The 16,598-nt window shown below is 38.5% G+C and overlaps 1 protein-coding gene across 1 annotated transcript in view; it reads left to right on the forward strand.

Moving 5' to 3' along the window:
- The first annotated feature begins 4,976 nt into the window (after nt 1-4,976).
- SAMD3 (sterile alpha motif domain containing 3) overlaps nt 4,977-16,598 on the forward strand; it is a 38,161-nt gene continuing 26,539 nt past the window's right edge. The window contains exons 1-4 of the mRNA XM_050314735.1: nt 4,977-5,025; nt 5,505-5,610; nt 6,328-6,517; nt 10,409-10,519. Coding sequence (XP_050170692.1) covers nt 5,532-5,610; nt 6,328-6,517; nt 10,409-10,519 — 380 coding nt within the window. The 5' untranslated portion in view covers nt 4,977-5,025; nt 5,505-5,531. The remainder of the gene's footprint in view (nt 5,026-5,504; nt 5,611-6,327; nt 6,518-10,408; nt 10,520-16,598) is intronic.

A 16,598-nucleotide genomic window follows, 5' to 3' on the forward strand; every position in this document is an offset into this window, starting at 1 on the left:
CTGCCCAGGGAGGTGGTGGATTCTCTGTCCCTGGAGGTATTTAAGAAGAGACTGGATGTGGCACTTAGTGCCATAGTCTAGTAACTGTGGTGGCAGTGGATCAAGGGTTGGACTTGATGATCTCAGAGGTCATTTCCAACCCCTCTGATTCTGATTCTATGATTCTAGGAGGTACAATCCTGACTTTGGGCACGATTGAGTCACTGCTTGACAAAATCTTGCATTGACAAAACATGGATTAAAAAAATCTTACTTTGAATGCAGATTGCATTACAGAATAAGAGCAATTAAAGCATATGAACAAAATTCAAGTGATATTTTATAACAACTTTCATGTGCTGAAGGTATAAGAGCTGTGTAGATGACTTACTCACTGGGAAAAACATGTACATGCCATGTATCTATGTGGTTCCACATGGGAGCTGCAACTTATGTTAGTGGGATCCCCAACTTAAGTCGTAGTTCAGCTATGTAGACTCACTTAAGGATATGCCTCACTTTCTAGATGTTACCCAGGCTAAAAAGGTTTCTGCATACACCCCTTGGGAACAACAGAAAGCCACTTTGTCAAACATTAGCACCTTTGAGGATCTGCCAACTGATCCACTTACAAATTGCCACCACCCCTTTTTCATCAGAATAGATTTGGTAAGCTGTTGTTTTCAATTTGCCTTAACCATTTTCTGTAACATCACTATGACTGACTGCTTGTTTAGCTCTCTGAACTGTGGAGTGGAGCAAGTAAGTAACAGGACCCTGAACCCATCCTTCTCAGCAATTAATGGATCAGCCTGATTATTAGTCTTATTCACCAGACAAGCTTGAAGAGTAACCTTGCAAGAAGCAGAGACAGTATAATTTGAGCAGAATGGTTTGAGGGAAAGGAGATGGGTACGTCTTAATTTTGTTTGAAGGTGGAATAGTTACTGCTCACAGTTTGGGTTTCTGGCCTTACTTTATAAACCAATACTCCATTAAGATAGAAATATTCCCTGATATAATGTATTGAAACAAGAATGAATCTACACTTTGATTAATCTAGAGATATGATTCCATGATCTATTTTCACCCAATTGATCAGGGAGTTGGTTAAAGGCACTGATCCATCCGAAGTCCACCATACGAAAAATCGATGTTTTCAGCTTAGCCTGCACCATTGGTTGCATGATCACATGGATGGCTGCAAAGAAGAGGGCTGGATTATGAGTGCTGTGACTTAGGCTACTGTGGAATTGCACTGCAGGGCTACGGTGTGTGAGGTCTCTGCACTGCCCAGTGACAGGACCTAGAGCCCTCTTCTAAACCAGCAGTGACATGATCAGCAGTACCAATAGTCCTGGTGAGAAATTTGTACTTTGAGGAGAAAAGTCAGTGTGGTATCACTTACAAGACAAAATGACTTTTTTTATAGTCTTCTGAAGCAGTCCCTGTGTTGTACTGAACATCCTCAGTCTGATTGCTTTCTTTGTGCTATATGAGATTTCATTTTTGTGATTCATGAATTTTTAATCTTTACTTAATTCTTTTCCTGTTTTCGCTATCCAGTAACATTGTGTTTTTCATTTGATACCATTTTCTTAAAGATAATATAAAAGGATTTGATTTTAGAGGGATTAATTTCCAGAAGGTTTTCTTAGAAAAAAAAAGACAATTTCTTCTACAGCTAAGTGTATTATTTCATGGCTTGTGCACTGTTGCCAGGGATAGCAAGAATGGAGTCTCACCTGTGTTACTATTAAATCACCTTAAAACACAGTCAAATTAACTTTCTTTTCTTCCTTTCAAATTGCCAAATAACTTGCACATCTCTAACAGAGAGAAGTTGGTACTTGTGTTGAATCTTGCTGTTGAAGCAGAACAGCTCATTTTTCCAGTACAGATGAAAATATTTGAAGTTCATACAGTAAAAACTTAAATATTAGAAATTTAATCAGAAGTACATGTATTAAAGAAAGAATTGATTTTTTATAATATTCTTCAGAGTTAATTCCTGCAGCAGAGGAGTTGGTCTGCTTGAAAAGCTCAATAAATGGGCACGTTCAGAACCCTTGAAACTTCCCTTAATCTTGATCAAACTTTAGAAGGTTTGTCTGGCTTGCTACCCTTTATTTACAGCTGACTAATGGTTGTGCAGGTTTCTTTCCTAGATCTTCTTATTGCCTTACTTCTAGGCAATATAGGTTTTCTGTTGCATCTGCTGTACATTTACATGGCTCCTGATCTTGCAGCTGCATGTGTCTTACTCTACAATAGCATAGAAATGAGAACTGATATGTTGACTTTAAGATTTGCTCCTGCTTTGGTATTGGAATATTTTTCCCTTTCTTCCAGGCATCTCTTTGAGCATTCAGTGCAGTCGTTCATGCTAGCATGTGCCTGACAAATGCCAGCAATAATTTGTTGGCATTTTCTTCAGGGGATGGGGAGGTTGATAGAAGTGCTGTCTTGGACTTCTTCCCTATATGTTATTGAAAAGGTTTGTGGACAGCTGACGTTGTTTTCATGATAACTCAGCATTGGATCCAAGATGACATATTCTGGCTGCAATAAAGTTGCTTGAACATATTTTTAATTGTTTTAAAAATAGTTTGGTGGTAAGTGGAGAGAAAATAATAAAGTCTCCGCAGCGCATACAAAGATGCGGAGCATAAAAAGATGCATATGGGATACTTTGCTTATATCTTTGGTATGCACTGATTCCTACTCATCACGGAACTTTGAGACCTGGCGCCGTGCAAAATGTGCCACACAGCTGTGATATATAGATGTGCACGTATCACATTCCTTAATCTTGTACTAAAATGTACAAAAATTAACCATAATTCTGACCTTCGTGACATCCACATAGAGACCTGTCTAAGGTTGTGCTATTTGTAGTCTGTGATGCCATAGGCCCTCTCGGGAGTCAACATGTGAAGTAAATACAATAATTCACTCTTCATGTCTAATATGTTTTGATGTATAGGTTTATTAAATTAGAAGATTATAAACAGATTAATTTAGAATTCAAGACTATGGGTCCTTACTATATTTTCTTGTAAAGCAAGCTGTGGGTTAAATTAGTGCACGTGCAGTATGGATGTGCCAGCACAAGCGTGCTGGTCAGGAACCCCATCTCTTGCTATCTGCAGAAATCTGTACCATAGCTAGGTCTTCAGTTTGATATGATTAAACCCCAAGATTTTTATCCTTTGGTCTTCAAGGATTTTACAGGAAATAGAAGTGTTGTCCTGTCACATCCTAGGGAAATTAAATTTTCACTGACTTCATTACTCAGTTTCGTTAACCAGGGCTCGTTAAGTCCTAATGATAGATATTCATCCTAGGTGTATGAAGAAACGGGTCTCAGTGATTGGCTGTATTTATTAACAAGCAGAGATCACTCACACTTAGAACTGCTCTGAATAAGTTATGCTGTAAGTCGTTCTCTTTAAAATGTTGCTGCTCTTGGTTTTTTTGTTGTTGTTCTGACTTATTTTAAGAGTTGATTGAAGAATATAAATATTCACAAATTTCACCACACTGAGCATAGGCAACCCTTCACTGGACAGTATTTTGATACTAATGTAATAAATAAGATCATTAATGAAAAAAAATCAGCATCTGTGCTCAGTCTTTCTTGCTGTCTCCAAAATGCTGCTAGAAGATTGGTGTGCTCTTTTCCTGACTCCGTTATCTATAGCATATGCAAGTAAGTGAAATCACTTTTGAGAAGCATTTCAAAGTATTTGTTTCTTGACCCTTAATGCACATAATCGGATTTAAAACAAAACAAAACCAAACTCTGAAGTCTAATCACTTCCCTCAATAGTGTGCAGCCTGCATTTCCAAGTGCAAGGGGCCATTTTGCTGTAGAATTAGCCACCCAGAGCTACATGTGCATATTGCTGTGCATGGCTATAGTTCACTTCACACTTTTTCAAGTCTTGGTATCTGCCTGTATGCTTTAGAATTGCTCTAGGATGTTAGTCTTTTTATGCAACGAATAAGTGACCTTTCCAACATTTTAATGTATCTCTCTCCTTTTACACTGCTTGTTAGATAAGGGAAGTATCTTTCTGCTTTGCATCTGGTTTTATCTTTCAAGTTTTTGGAGACTTTTTTTTCTGCCCTACTCTTTGCAAGGAAGTAAGAAGTGTGACAGAAAGGTGTGATTTTTAATTTACAGCAGAGTTCTCAACAAATAATGACTTTTCACACCCTGTTCTTGCTGCTTAGCCTGGGGGAGGAGTTGTATGGCTACTGTTGTCATATCAAATTAAATCCACTCATGTAATGCAGAAAGGCATTCCTCTTAAACTTAACCCTTTTAAGTTGCTGAACTTAAAAGACCATAAGAACATAAGCATGAAGTATAGGTCTTTCGGAGAGTCTCTGCTGCTGAAGAAAGAAAATGGAAATGCATTTATTCAAGGATTTTTCTTCTCTCTCTCTTTTTTTTTTTTTTTTTTTTGAGTTCAGAAGCTAATGAGGTTTATGTGTGGGTGAAAGCCTAGAGTTAAGGAAGTGTTTGACCAACGATGCCAGACACATGTATTCTCATCTGAAAAACTGACTCGAATAATGTCCTGTAGTGTTGTTTGCTATGGATTGCAAGCATGGTTGTAAAGCACTTGGTGCTTCTTTATGTAGTAGAGCTAAAACATATTAGTAAGAAAATCCTCCTCGGAGAGAGTTTGCTGCTGCTGAGGAGTTTGCTGCTGCCTAGAAGTTTGCAGCGTGGACCAAGCTGTCTTTATCAGCAATCTTCCTCTGGGGAGTTTGCTGTTGTTTTTGGTATGCGATGCACCCCTCTCGTTATTCAAGTCAGTCCTTCGGACAGGGGGCACGTAGCATGTGCAGGACGGATTCACCCGGAGGGTCGGTGTACGTACCCCGGCTCTCCCACAGACTCCCTGCCCACGCTCTACCTTCAAAAGGTGCCCGCTGCATCTTCCCAGGTAGCACTGCAGGCTGAGGAACAGAACTAGCAAACAGGAGTAGAAGCAGTCCCCTCCCCTCCATCTTTATTGTCCCTAACTGTTGGTAATTGAGGGTTAAGTATTTGCTGGGTACCTGCCCTGGGTGGTGGTGCAGAGAGGGTTAAGGTGCTTGATTGACTATGAACGTATATGTGACAGACTCTTATCTGATGGTGGGGTGGTTTGCTTTTTCCTTCTGTAAAATGTCAGCCATTTCCTGATGAGCCTGATGGTGGTGGTGAATTTCACACCTTTTTTCTTCTCAGTGAGGAAATCTGGGTGTTAATGGTACTGGAGCAGGTCGTGTTTTATAAGGAATGAGGCTGTCTCAGAGCAGAGGAAAAGCAGGGAAGGGAGAGGAGGTGAGGAAGGGGATCCAAGGAAACTGCCACTTATAACAGGCATTAGCTGGATTATTTTGCACTATTTTCATTCAGAACATGTAGATGTATCTTTATTTCCTAAGTTCATTTCTTTCCTATGAAACGTTGGAGTTCAATTTAGAGTTCAGCATAAAAATAATCTTCTCTTTTAATTTCACAGGGAAATTTAGCATTGCAACAGCTGAAGATGGAAAATTGGTCGGTTGAGCAAGTCTGCAACTGGTTGAAACAGAGAAATTTAGGAGAACTGATTCCTAAGTTCCGTGGTAAGCATTTTTGTTGTTTGGAGGGGGGGGCTTGTTTAGTTATTTTTGCTATGCCTTTAATTGGCACTGCCTACCTTGTTTTGGGGCATGTGTGTATATGCTAACATCATACTTTTATAAAAATTTATTAGGGTGAGAACTGACATAGATCTGATAAATTAACATAAGTGTACAGATTTATTATGAAGTCTCAGAGAAATGCTGGGGGATGAGTTAAGCCTGTATATAAATAGAGACACTTCAAATCAGAACTGGCAGTTTAAAAGTCTTGACAGGGCCTATTTTATGTTGTATAAATCCTTTGAAATAATGCAACTGTAGTGTGTAAACATTTTATGTCTGAGTATATAAACACTCTACAAAAGAGTACACAGGAAACTGTTATGTGAACAGCCTATTTGTTGTGTGTTCTCTTAAAAACCTTGCCTTCCTTCATTAATAAGTGACCGTCTCCTGTGGTTTAAGCAAGGCCTGATTTAAAGCATTAAAATAGTCACCTCTCTGTATATTTCAGAGTTGGCTTTCTGTTAGGGGAAGGTGTCTGACCAGTGATTCCTGGCACTGCTTAAGAAAGACAGCAGCAGTTGAAAATGACTGCTGGCAGTAGAAAGCATCTTTACCTTTGACCTGTCTTCCATCATGTTTTTAGGCATATAGAATGTAACTGTAACTGCAAAGTTATTTTACAGTATTTCTTTTATCCCCTTCAATCTGCAGAAGAAGAAGTAAGTGGTGCAGCTCTTCTGGCACTTAATGATCGTATGGTGCAACAGCTGGTGAAAAAGATTGGGCACCAGGCAGTGCTGATGGACCTGATTAAAAAATACCATCAACAAAAAAGTGGGCTGGATTCCCTTTCAGGCTGTTGTGAAACAGCTTCTCAAAAATTTGCAGAAGTAACCAGTGGGTGAGTTTGTACATGGCACAGAAGATATCAGTCTGGGTATAGCTGTGTTCTTTTCATGGCATTTTAAAACTGGCATTTACTAGCTCTTCAGCTGTGACTTTTTAAAATTTTAAGTATCTGTAACAATATGTGAAATGCAAAATTAGAGTACTACCTTGTGGTTTTAAACAGGGCATCAACATTCCAGAACAACACCATTAATTAACTTAAACTTTTCTTCATACCCGGTTCTAGGACCTAGTTTTCATTTGGACGAAGCACTATCAAACTTTCACTATTGCTAAAATTTTCACTATTTACAATATTAAGCTTTTGAAGAACTTACTTTTAAATGCTTGCAAGTCTTGGAGTAAAATAATGATTTAGCCCGAGATAGTATTTGTGCCACAGGTGTATTGAAATTCAGTTTCTCAAAGGAAACTCTGAATTTGATCTAGATATAAGCATTTAATAATCCCACTGTGTGAAACTAGATAGATTTTTAGAAAAAAGATTCCAGGAAGATTGCCTTCAGTGATTGTACTCTGGCTCTTGGCTCTTGAGCAGGTTTTCTTTGTTTGCTTGGGGTTTTTGAGGGTTGGGGAAAGGGGCAGACTTTGTGGTTTTTAGTTGAGGGGTGTTGGATGAGGGAGTTGGTTGGTTTAGTTCCCCCATTGCTTCCCTCTGTTTTGATCTGTTGTAAGTCTTGCACGATTACTTTTTTCTCAATATCTTGGGTGAGGATAGGTATCCCGATCTCTGAGTGGTCCCTTCTAAACCCAAGTAGAGAATGGTTTGCCATGGATGCAGAATGCTCTTTTGCAAAGGAAAGGACTCTAGCAATAAGACTGAAGTAGTCACAGTAGCAGCCTATTAGGATTAGAACTGTAGAGCATTCTCTATAGCCTTTGCCTTCATCTGGAAGGAGTCCAGGTTGTGCACTCTGAGGTGATTCCATAGTGCAAACTAAAGCATGATAAACAGTAATGACTGGCTTATTTCCAAACAACTTGCACTCATGAGCAATACTAAGCTGTAGTTTAGTATAGTTAGTAGTGTAGTACAAATAGATGTAGATACATCCACTTTACCTTGTGGAAGTATTTACGAAACTCCTTGGGTAAACAGTTCTGCACCAATGGAGGGAAGGGGTTTGCAGAAAGGTGACAGTGTCACCACATATACAATTTATCATAGGCCTGAAGTATGCAATCACAGCCAGTCCTGGTTCTCTGCACCAGGGTCGTACCTCACTTGATTTATAAGAAGCTCCTTCTTTGGAGGTAGAGTAGGTGTCTGCTGTGAAGTAGACTACTGCGTTTAGGTTCTGTACTGCATCCAAAGTATGGTAGGTACAAGATGACTTCAGCAGGGTCATTCAGAAGAAAACTTGTCCATATGCTTAGGACAGTTTGAATGCTGCTTTGGATATTTAGCTTTCATCCTTGACTTTGTCAGAGATGTTTGGTTACGCTGCATCTCAGATGTGACTGTTTCTCATGTTCTTCTCCACTCCTGCAGGTAAGGCCTTGCTGTCTCACAAAGAGCATGCAGTTACAGTAGTATGAGGGCACAGCTTTGCTGTGCTGTTCTGTAGATTCCCAAAAATTTAAACGCTTAGAATATCAAATGTTAGTAAATATAATTTACATTAAAATCTTTCCCTACCTAATCTCCTTCCTGGAAAATAAGATGCTGGCATCCTTCTATTTACAGGGAACTTGAGTAAATAAGCTGCTGTTTCTGAAACATTTTCTGTGTCACCAAGAATGACAGACTAAAGCCCAAGCATGTTCAAGATACATTCAGTCATATATTTTAGGATGAGTAAAAAGTCAATATATTCTGTCCAGTTTGGGATATAAAATGATGAAAAAGCTCCTATAGTAAAAGTAGTATTTTGTCATAAAACTAAAAGATGTATCCTCATAAGCAGGTAGCTGCAACTCTCTTTTCTTACCTCTACAGTACTTGTCTTACTGATGTAGTTTAAAATCATTTTGTCTACTCGGTAAATTTCAAACAAAGTCCTGTAGGAATAATTGCTTTTTATCTAAGTCAAGGACTCCAGACTAAACTGCATGAGACACTGTTTTGAACAAATTCAAAATTCATAGTTCCACAATATATGTGAATTCACATTTACTCCATCACTTAGTAATGTTATACTGAATTGCACTGAGTAAAGTCACCATGCCAGTGATTGCAGTTAGTAGCACCCATAGCTGAATGTGTGGTCCCACAGTGGCTGGGAGACAATGGTGAAAACTGAGTTTGTTGTGTTCCTAGCCCTTCTCCTGTGATGCTTGAGCCCAGGTGAAAACCAATCACCTTTTCTGTTTTGCAGAATTATTTCTCAGTCAGGCAAGTTCCCAGAACCAGCTCACCCTGCTAGGACCAGTGACAGGGCTGAGAAGGCATTGCTCAGGGCAGGGGAGAAAGCAGCATCATCACAGTGTCCTTCTGGGTCAGCTGAAGTCACCGTGGAGCTTCCAAGAGCTCTCAGTAGTGTTTCCCTGTTGTATACCCTGTTGTATTTCTCAGGTGCATGCTATCCCCAGTGCTTGTTGATGCACTCCTGGCTGCTGCCTCTTTATGCTGGTGTCCTATGTGTGAATTGTGCTGAATTCACCTCTCTGCTAGAAACAGAAATGAAGTCGTTGGTTGGACATGGAGTTTTGAGTATGATAGGTGACCATGTTCTGTGTGGAAGTAATAAATTTGTGAAAGGTCACTGAACGTGACTTAAATCTCCAGCAGTTTGGATTGGGACATGGAAATAGCATCTTGTGTCTGTCAGTGGTAAGGTGGAAATGTTCTCAATCATGGAGTAGAAACTGTTACTTATGTGTGTGTAAGAAGCTCAAAAAGTAAATTTCACAAATTGAATATTAAGACTCTTTTCAGCTTCACAATCAGATGTTTCTAGGAGCCACACAGAAAACACAACAGGGTTTTTTTTTGTTTGTTTGCTTTAATTGCATAGCTGAAAAATATTGATTCATGGAAAGGAAAAACTGCCCTTAAAATTTGGCAAACTAATGTCATTTCCAATAACAGCCTTTCATGTGTTGAGTGCAGTTGAGGCTGGAACAGTTGCTAAAGCATCTTTAGAGTTTGGATGTTCTGAAAAAATAAATAAGTAGTTAATGACTGCCATGAATTCTTGGCAGAATAACAGTATCCCCTATCTAAGCTCTGCCTATTCCCCAGTACAGGGTAAAACTGTTGATGTTGGCTTCTATCCACAAAACAAGGAATATGAGGAGGAAGAGAAGTGGACACAAATGTTAAGTGGAAAGCAATAGTTTGGTCTGGCACATAGCAAAGTGTGTATCTGGAGTTTTTAGTGTTAGTGACGAGCTAGAGTTAAAGCAAATAACGAAGAACAGTGGCCTGTGAGACCAGCTGGCATTCAGAGATCTTCTAGAGTGGCTGGAGTAATGCAAAGCCAACTTGAAGCTTTAGACTTAACCTCTAGAAAAAAACTTTTCAAGGTTTTGGTTAAATAGAAACTGCCTTGCAATATTGTGTGAATATTTGTTTCAGCCCTCACTTGCAAGTTGTAATGGTTAGTTATTCCCAGAGATTCGGAGATGCCAGGTATGAGGATGGCGGTTATCCTGCAACTCTGAGAAGGTTGATTTTCTTGAGTTTCGTAACTGTGTAATAATTAGAATATCACTAGGCAGTACTATATGTATTTTTTCTTTTAATTTGTCAGAATTTGATAATTGAACTGGGAGATTGATTAAGAGACATTAGCATCATGTAAAATCATGACTATTCAATATGTTCATTTTTCTCCCTTTCTGTTTGTGCCACTGGTACTTTAGAACCCTAAAGATCCTCTTTTCTGTAAGCTGCGCAAGACCTGACAGTAATTTTGTTTGTTTGGTTTTTTTCTTTCAGGGCTACTGACAGACAGATGTTAAATTCTTCTGGTCCTGTGGAGCAGAAAAAATATCTGTGCTCAAGTGAAAATGAAAAAGGACTAATTGATCACAGAGTGCTGAAGCAGAAGTGAGTTTATAATATATTCATTAAATTTTCCTTACCTTTTGAAAATGATGTAAACACTTCTTTTTGCTTCATTTATACTTGACAAAAAGTGATCTTAATTATTGGAGGCCAGGTTCAGCTATATCCAGCTGTATTTAGAAAACAGCAGTAACAGAAATTTATTAGGATTTGGCTGAATGAAATAGCCTGATGGTATGTTTTCTGCCCTCCATCCTCCATCCTTGCTCACTGTCTCATGTTACCTCATGCAGAGGGCAAGATACAGGTTTGTCTTTATTATCTAATTTTTAAAAATCACCTTTTCCAGATGTGTTTTCAACAGCAATCTGACAAATTAGTCATTACAACTGGAGTATGGCTATTAAAAAAATTGTGTGCTTGAGGCATCTTAAATATAGCATTTGTGAAGGTAGGCATGCTGATTCCATTTGCATGCTCATTTTCCTTAGGTATCCAAATGATCCTCCCTTCGAAACTGGAGGCGAGACAAGGTGTAGGGTTTTTTCTTTCTGGTTTTTTTTTTTTTTCCCTCCTACGCATGCTTTTCTCCTTTGAGATGGGCAGTTAGTGTTGGAAGAGAGTCCTATTCCTCTTACAAGGCAATTATTTTCTTGTTTGCAAAACTTAGTCTGCTTATTGTTGTCCCCCTTTCTTTCCACCCCTGCCATAGATGTGACGGATGGCCTCACAATTCTGAGACAAGGGGACATGTTCCTGCAAAAATGTCTATTTTATCACTTAAAAAAAAATAACAAGGAGTTAGTGATAAGACTGACTGGGAACAGAGGAAGAGTTTAGTGAATCACATAGTTAATGCTTTTAAAATAAAGTCCTGCTACTTCTGTTCTTTAAAAGAACAAACCAAAAACTCCAAACCCAAAGATCCTGTCAGCATTGTTATGGAAGAAACAAAGCCATATCACTTAAACCCTCAGAGTAAACTACTACTATGATCTTGCAATGAAGGGTTTTAGCCTGTGCTTCCAAAGGATGCTTATTTTTAATTAGTTATGACTAATTTGCCTTGTGGTGTATAAAGACTTTTAAATGGGTTGTGTGAATCAGTGTAACCAGGAACAGGAATAGACTGACTTTAGGAAATGTTCTGAGCAAATATTGTCATTACAAAGCATTCAAAGGCCCATAATGGTCTATTGAGGGGAAGGGACTGCTAAAGAGCCGTGCCACTTCGGCTCGGGGCAGAGAAGAAGAGGGAGGAAGTCTGCTGCTGTAAATGAGATGCCCCTTCTCAGTGAAGTAGGAGATGTCGTAGAAGTCAGTGGAGCTGTGATGATTTGTAGACCTGAGTAAATTTGATGAGGGCTCTGTCTAAAGGTCAAATGAAAATCTGGCAAACATCTTTCACAGAAACAGCTGTTCTAACTAAGACTGAGGATGGAGTTGAACAGCCATTGCATACACTAACTGCTGTACTAGGTTCCTCCAAAGCTAAATACAATTTTTAGAGGTGATGCTGTTTAGATGTGTCTGTGACTTGACTTACGTTGATAAATGTCTTATGATAGAATTTAGGTTTGCTTTTTTGTTGTTGTTGTTGTTCCTTTTCTTTTCCTTTCCCTGCAGTATTCACTCAGTGCATTTTCAACAACCGATGGAAAATTTTAATGTTTCATATGCTTGAGGGGATTATGCAAGCTATAAGCGGGTTGTGAAGGGTTGAACAAGATGTTTGTTTTAGAAAAGCTGTTACAAGAACAGAAAAAGTTTCTTTGACTATAATATAATGACAGATTCTTAGCCAAGAGCATAAAAGTAACCCCCCTACTAATAAACTTAGTTTGAAAGCTGGGTGAGCTGGTTGGTTTGTTTGTTTTTCACTAAAGTTCCAGTCTATGGATTTAGGTGCCCTGGTGAAAAAGGGTTTTTCGCATCACTTTAATTAATGCTGGCTATTTTTTGTATTTTGGCATAATGTCAGTAAATATTTCTGATAGATCAACTGGTGTGGTGTTTCTGCTCCTTTTAAGTCTGTGCATTTGTTTCTTTCCCATAGTCTCTTGTCTTAACTAACAGGGAAAGGAAGGCTGTAGTAATATATGGAGGTTGTTCTGCAAATAAAACACTCTGGACTGTCCTATTCTGAGTAGGGAGGGTAGGGACAGGACCCATTTCTCATCAGCTAGGCCGGATTTGGAAGAGCAGCTAAGAACAAGGATGACATCCACTTTTACTTAGTGGGTGTTCCCACATCACCCACTGTAGAGCAGTTAATATTAGCACTTCTAGAGTCCGTTTCAGCCAGGGGGTTAGTTTAATGTGATGGGATTGGTTTCAATGTACAGTTTAAAGTATTGATTTTTGGCCAGGATTATGCTTATAGCCTGTGTCTCCTCACTAATTTCGTTCAATCTGAAAAAGAAGAACTTAAAATTTGTGGTTTGTTTTTGTTTCTGTTTTCCCAAAAGATCCATGGAACTACAGCTTCAATAACTGCATGGTTTTGCTTGAAGTGAATTCATGGGTGCTTTTATAGATTATTAATGCTGTGAATTGGCTCAAAGTTTTCTCTATGTTTCCTAACATAGTCCTAACAATTGTGTTAAATACACTCTTCTATATTAATAAATCTTACCAAGATATCAAACAAGATTGTTTAAACATAAAGAGTAAGTGGTTGAAGCAGTTGTATAATTTTATTTGTCTTGTATTGCAATTGTGCATACATATAATGAAATGAGGTTTTGCAAGCTACTCCAGTGAAATAACTTCTTGCTAGAAATGACAGAAGTAAAAACAGTCAGTTTTTTTGATAACCTACCAAGAAGATTAATCTTGAAACAGCGCTTGTCTGTAAAGACAATAAGATAGCTACAGAGGACAATTCAATAAATACATTTCCCATATTCCTGCTTTTCTGTATTGGAGTACTAGCAGTTTTATGGCTCCTGGAAGCCTGGTGTTTATCTTGTTGCTAAGACAGAGCCTTGCACTACTTGTAAATACCTGATACTGCTGTGAAAAAGCAACCTTTTATTGGTTGGTTTATATGTTCTGTCTGCCTTTCCTCAACGTTTGCTTAGCAAATGACATCCCTAATGTATCTCTTTTTTACTGTTTCCAATACGATGGCCCAGCTGTTTTCCTTCAAGAGGGGTGTCCTGGTACATGTTTATTTGTACATTTATTTCTTCTGTAAAAACATGTTCTGTAACTCTTGATTGCTGTGTAACATATTTACTGTCTGAACGCCTTGGAGTAATTTTCTCAGAGCACAAGCAGGATAATGGATCTTCCAACCAGCCTTAACAGCTTTGAACTTTTCTATTTGCTGTGAATTTGGAAGATGTGGTCAGTGCTCAACTGAACCTGGGCCTGCTAAGTGCTCATACGCCAATAAAGCTCTTGCCAGCAGTGACAGAATATTGGTGCTGGTGCCTACATACATTTGAGCTGGTAGCAAGGACAATGAATTGGAAGATTCATCTGAAAACAAATTTGGCATCCATCTTCAAGATGACCCTGCAAGGGTCATTCATTGTCTCAGTGGAGGAATTGTACTAACTAGGGCAGCCTCTCATCTGTTTCAGTCAGGCTACAGGCAACTGTGCTGACTGCTGGGTAGCTGCATCTGAATTGTCTTTTAGTTTTGATATGTCATTCTGCTAATGATCTTTATAGAGCTCCTTCCTTTGCTTCCCCATTACCCATACATAAGTATTGTTGGTCTGTTTGATGTGTTTTATCAGAAACACACTTATGCTTGTGCTTTAAGAAGAAAAGAAAATTTTAAAAGGAAAAGAGAGAAAGAGCAGCTAGCCTGAAAAATTGTCACTTAGTCAACTACTTTGGATGATTTTGTTCCATTTATACAAGAGAACAAATATTACTTTTATATGCATACATATACACACTGTAGTCCTACAATGAAATCTCAGCAGGACTGTGCTTTTTTATGTATAGCTTAAGAGTTTCCTGGTTTCTATGAAAAGACCTCATTCTGTCTATCATCAAAATTATTTCTAGTAAATAATGTGATGTCTAGTAAAAAAAGTGATGATCGTTTTTTCAGTTAGCTCATAAGGACATGAGAAGCAGACATAAAAAAAACCCCAACATGTTAAGTCATTGATAATGGTCAATAATAGAAGAAAAGAAGTACTGCCTGTCTATTTTCAGACATCAGATGTTTCACTTGATTAGTCCTTTGGGTATTCCAAAATCATAAATTGCATCTAGCCCATTAATTTTAACAGTGATTGATTGGTTGAATCTTTCTGCTATGAATTTGTCTCAGTACTTCCGAAGCTATTTATTGTTTCAATAGTAGATTCTCCTGGTGAATGCCATATAATAACAGAAAAATAATTTCATTTAATGATTTCTGATAATTTCAATTCAATTGTTATTACATCTTCAGCAAAGCTGTTCTGTCTGTGGATTTGATTTGTGTAGGGTTTGGGGGAGATTCTTTTATTTTACATTTTCAATTTATGTGGATGCAAGAATTTGTGCCACTTTTTCTTTATGTCAGAATTTCATGTCTCTGTCATTGCAGCTAGATGCTTAAGAATACTAAATTAAAATTTAAAAAACCTAGAAGAGTCATAATAATAAATTCTCTGTGCTTGTTGCCTCAGTGTTTTGGAAGTCCTGGACTCATGGTTTTGGAGCACTTCAGGTCAGCAGAGCTGAATTTATTGACGTGGTGCTGTGAGTCTTCCACAGAAGTTTGCAGGGAAAAAAAAAAATTGCTAAATCTCCTTTATTCCAAACCAGAAATGAACCAAGTCTTTCAAATGAGAGTGACACAAACTACATTGCCTTGTTAAGGTCTAGCAAAGTCATAAAGCAACAACAACAACAAACCCTCAAATCCATAAAATTCTTTGGATGAAGTATAGCACATCTTACACAGGTGAACATGAATAAACTCAGGGGTTTTTTTAAATGGCCCGACTTAGCTGGCAATTCTGTCAGTCAGATTCCCCAAGGAGCATTTTTACTTCCCCTGTCTGTAACCCACAGCTGCTGCCCTCGCATAAGGTAGAAGTGCAGAGCTTTTCCTTATGTTATGCAGCTGCTCAGAATGGGAACTGTCAAAAACCCTGGACTCCTTCTAGAAGAAGGTTATGTCTGCATCTCTCAAACTTATTTGGAAGTGGATTAATTTTGTCTGTAACTTTGTTCTCATACTGAATGTGATGATTTCTGTAGCAAGGATACTGCAGGAAAAGCTGAAGTGGGAGCTGCTCTGGGAAATGGGCAGCTTTGGTGTCTGTTGGCTCCCACATCCTAGCCTTGCTGAAGTTAACACTGCTGCAGGTAACTTCGTGTTCAGTCTAAAGGATGCTTGCCCTTATGTATAGTGGGAAGTGAAAAAAAAAAAGTGATCATCAAGCACTAGGCAGACTGCAAATCCCAGGCTTTAGGAAATAACTGTGAAACTCTTCATTGTGTTCAAAAGTTGGAAATAACAGTGAAGCACCTGAGGATAATGGCATGAGGATCTTTCAGGCACAGATCTCATAACTGTGAATAGAAAAGGAGAGCCCTTTTTTATCAACTATTGAAAGAGAAAAAAATTTCTTTTGATATTTCATCTTCTGTCATAATTTCTTCCTTTTGATAGAAATAGCCTTTACAATCTTAAATGTTGTCATAAAGTTGAAAGCATATTATACATGTGTTAGGAAATGGAATATTTTCTACAGCTGCAGACTTTCCTTAACATCTGCCACTTCCATGTTTTCTCCTCTGTTTCTTCTCTGACTTTGTAGACACGGATTTTTTTCCAGCTTACAAATCTTCAGATTGCAGTCTTGCTGATGTGTGATGTAGACACGTGAAAGATTAGACCTTTCTCTGTGAAAGATGGAAATCTATTGAGACCCCACCCATGTGCTGAATTTTATGTGAATGTACTGAAAATGTGAACCCACTGATGACAGCAAATTTCTGCTCAACTGCCATGCACTCTGACTAACTGGGATCTCAGCTGATACAGCAATGGGTGCTGTAGACTCATGGACTTTAGCAGACAACAAGAAAAGCTTGTGGCACACAGTCTGTTTATCTGCTCACTTGACCTTTAAATCACATTTTTTTCCTAAATAAACCA

Source organism: Myiozetetes cayanensis, unplaced genomic scaffold, assembly GCF_022539395.1.
Source record: "Myiozetetes cayanensis isolate MyiCay16 unplaced genomic scaffold, myiCay2020 scf2-11, whole genome shotgun sequence".
In the NCBI taxonomy this organism is placed as follows: Eukaryota; Metazoa; Chordata; class Aves; order Passeriformes; family Tyrannidae; genus Myiozetetes; species Myiozetetes cayanensis.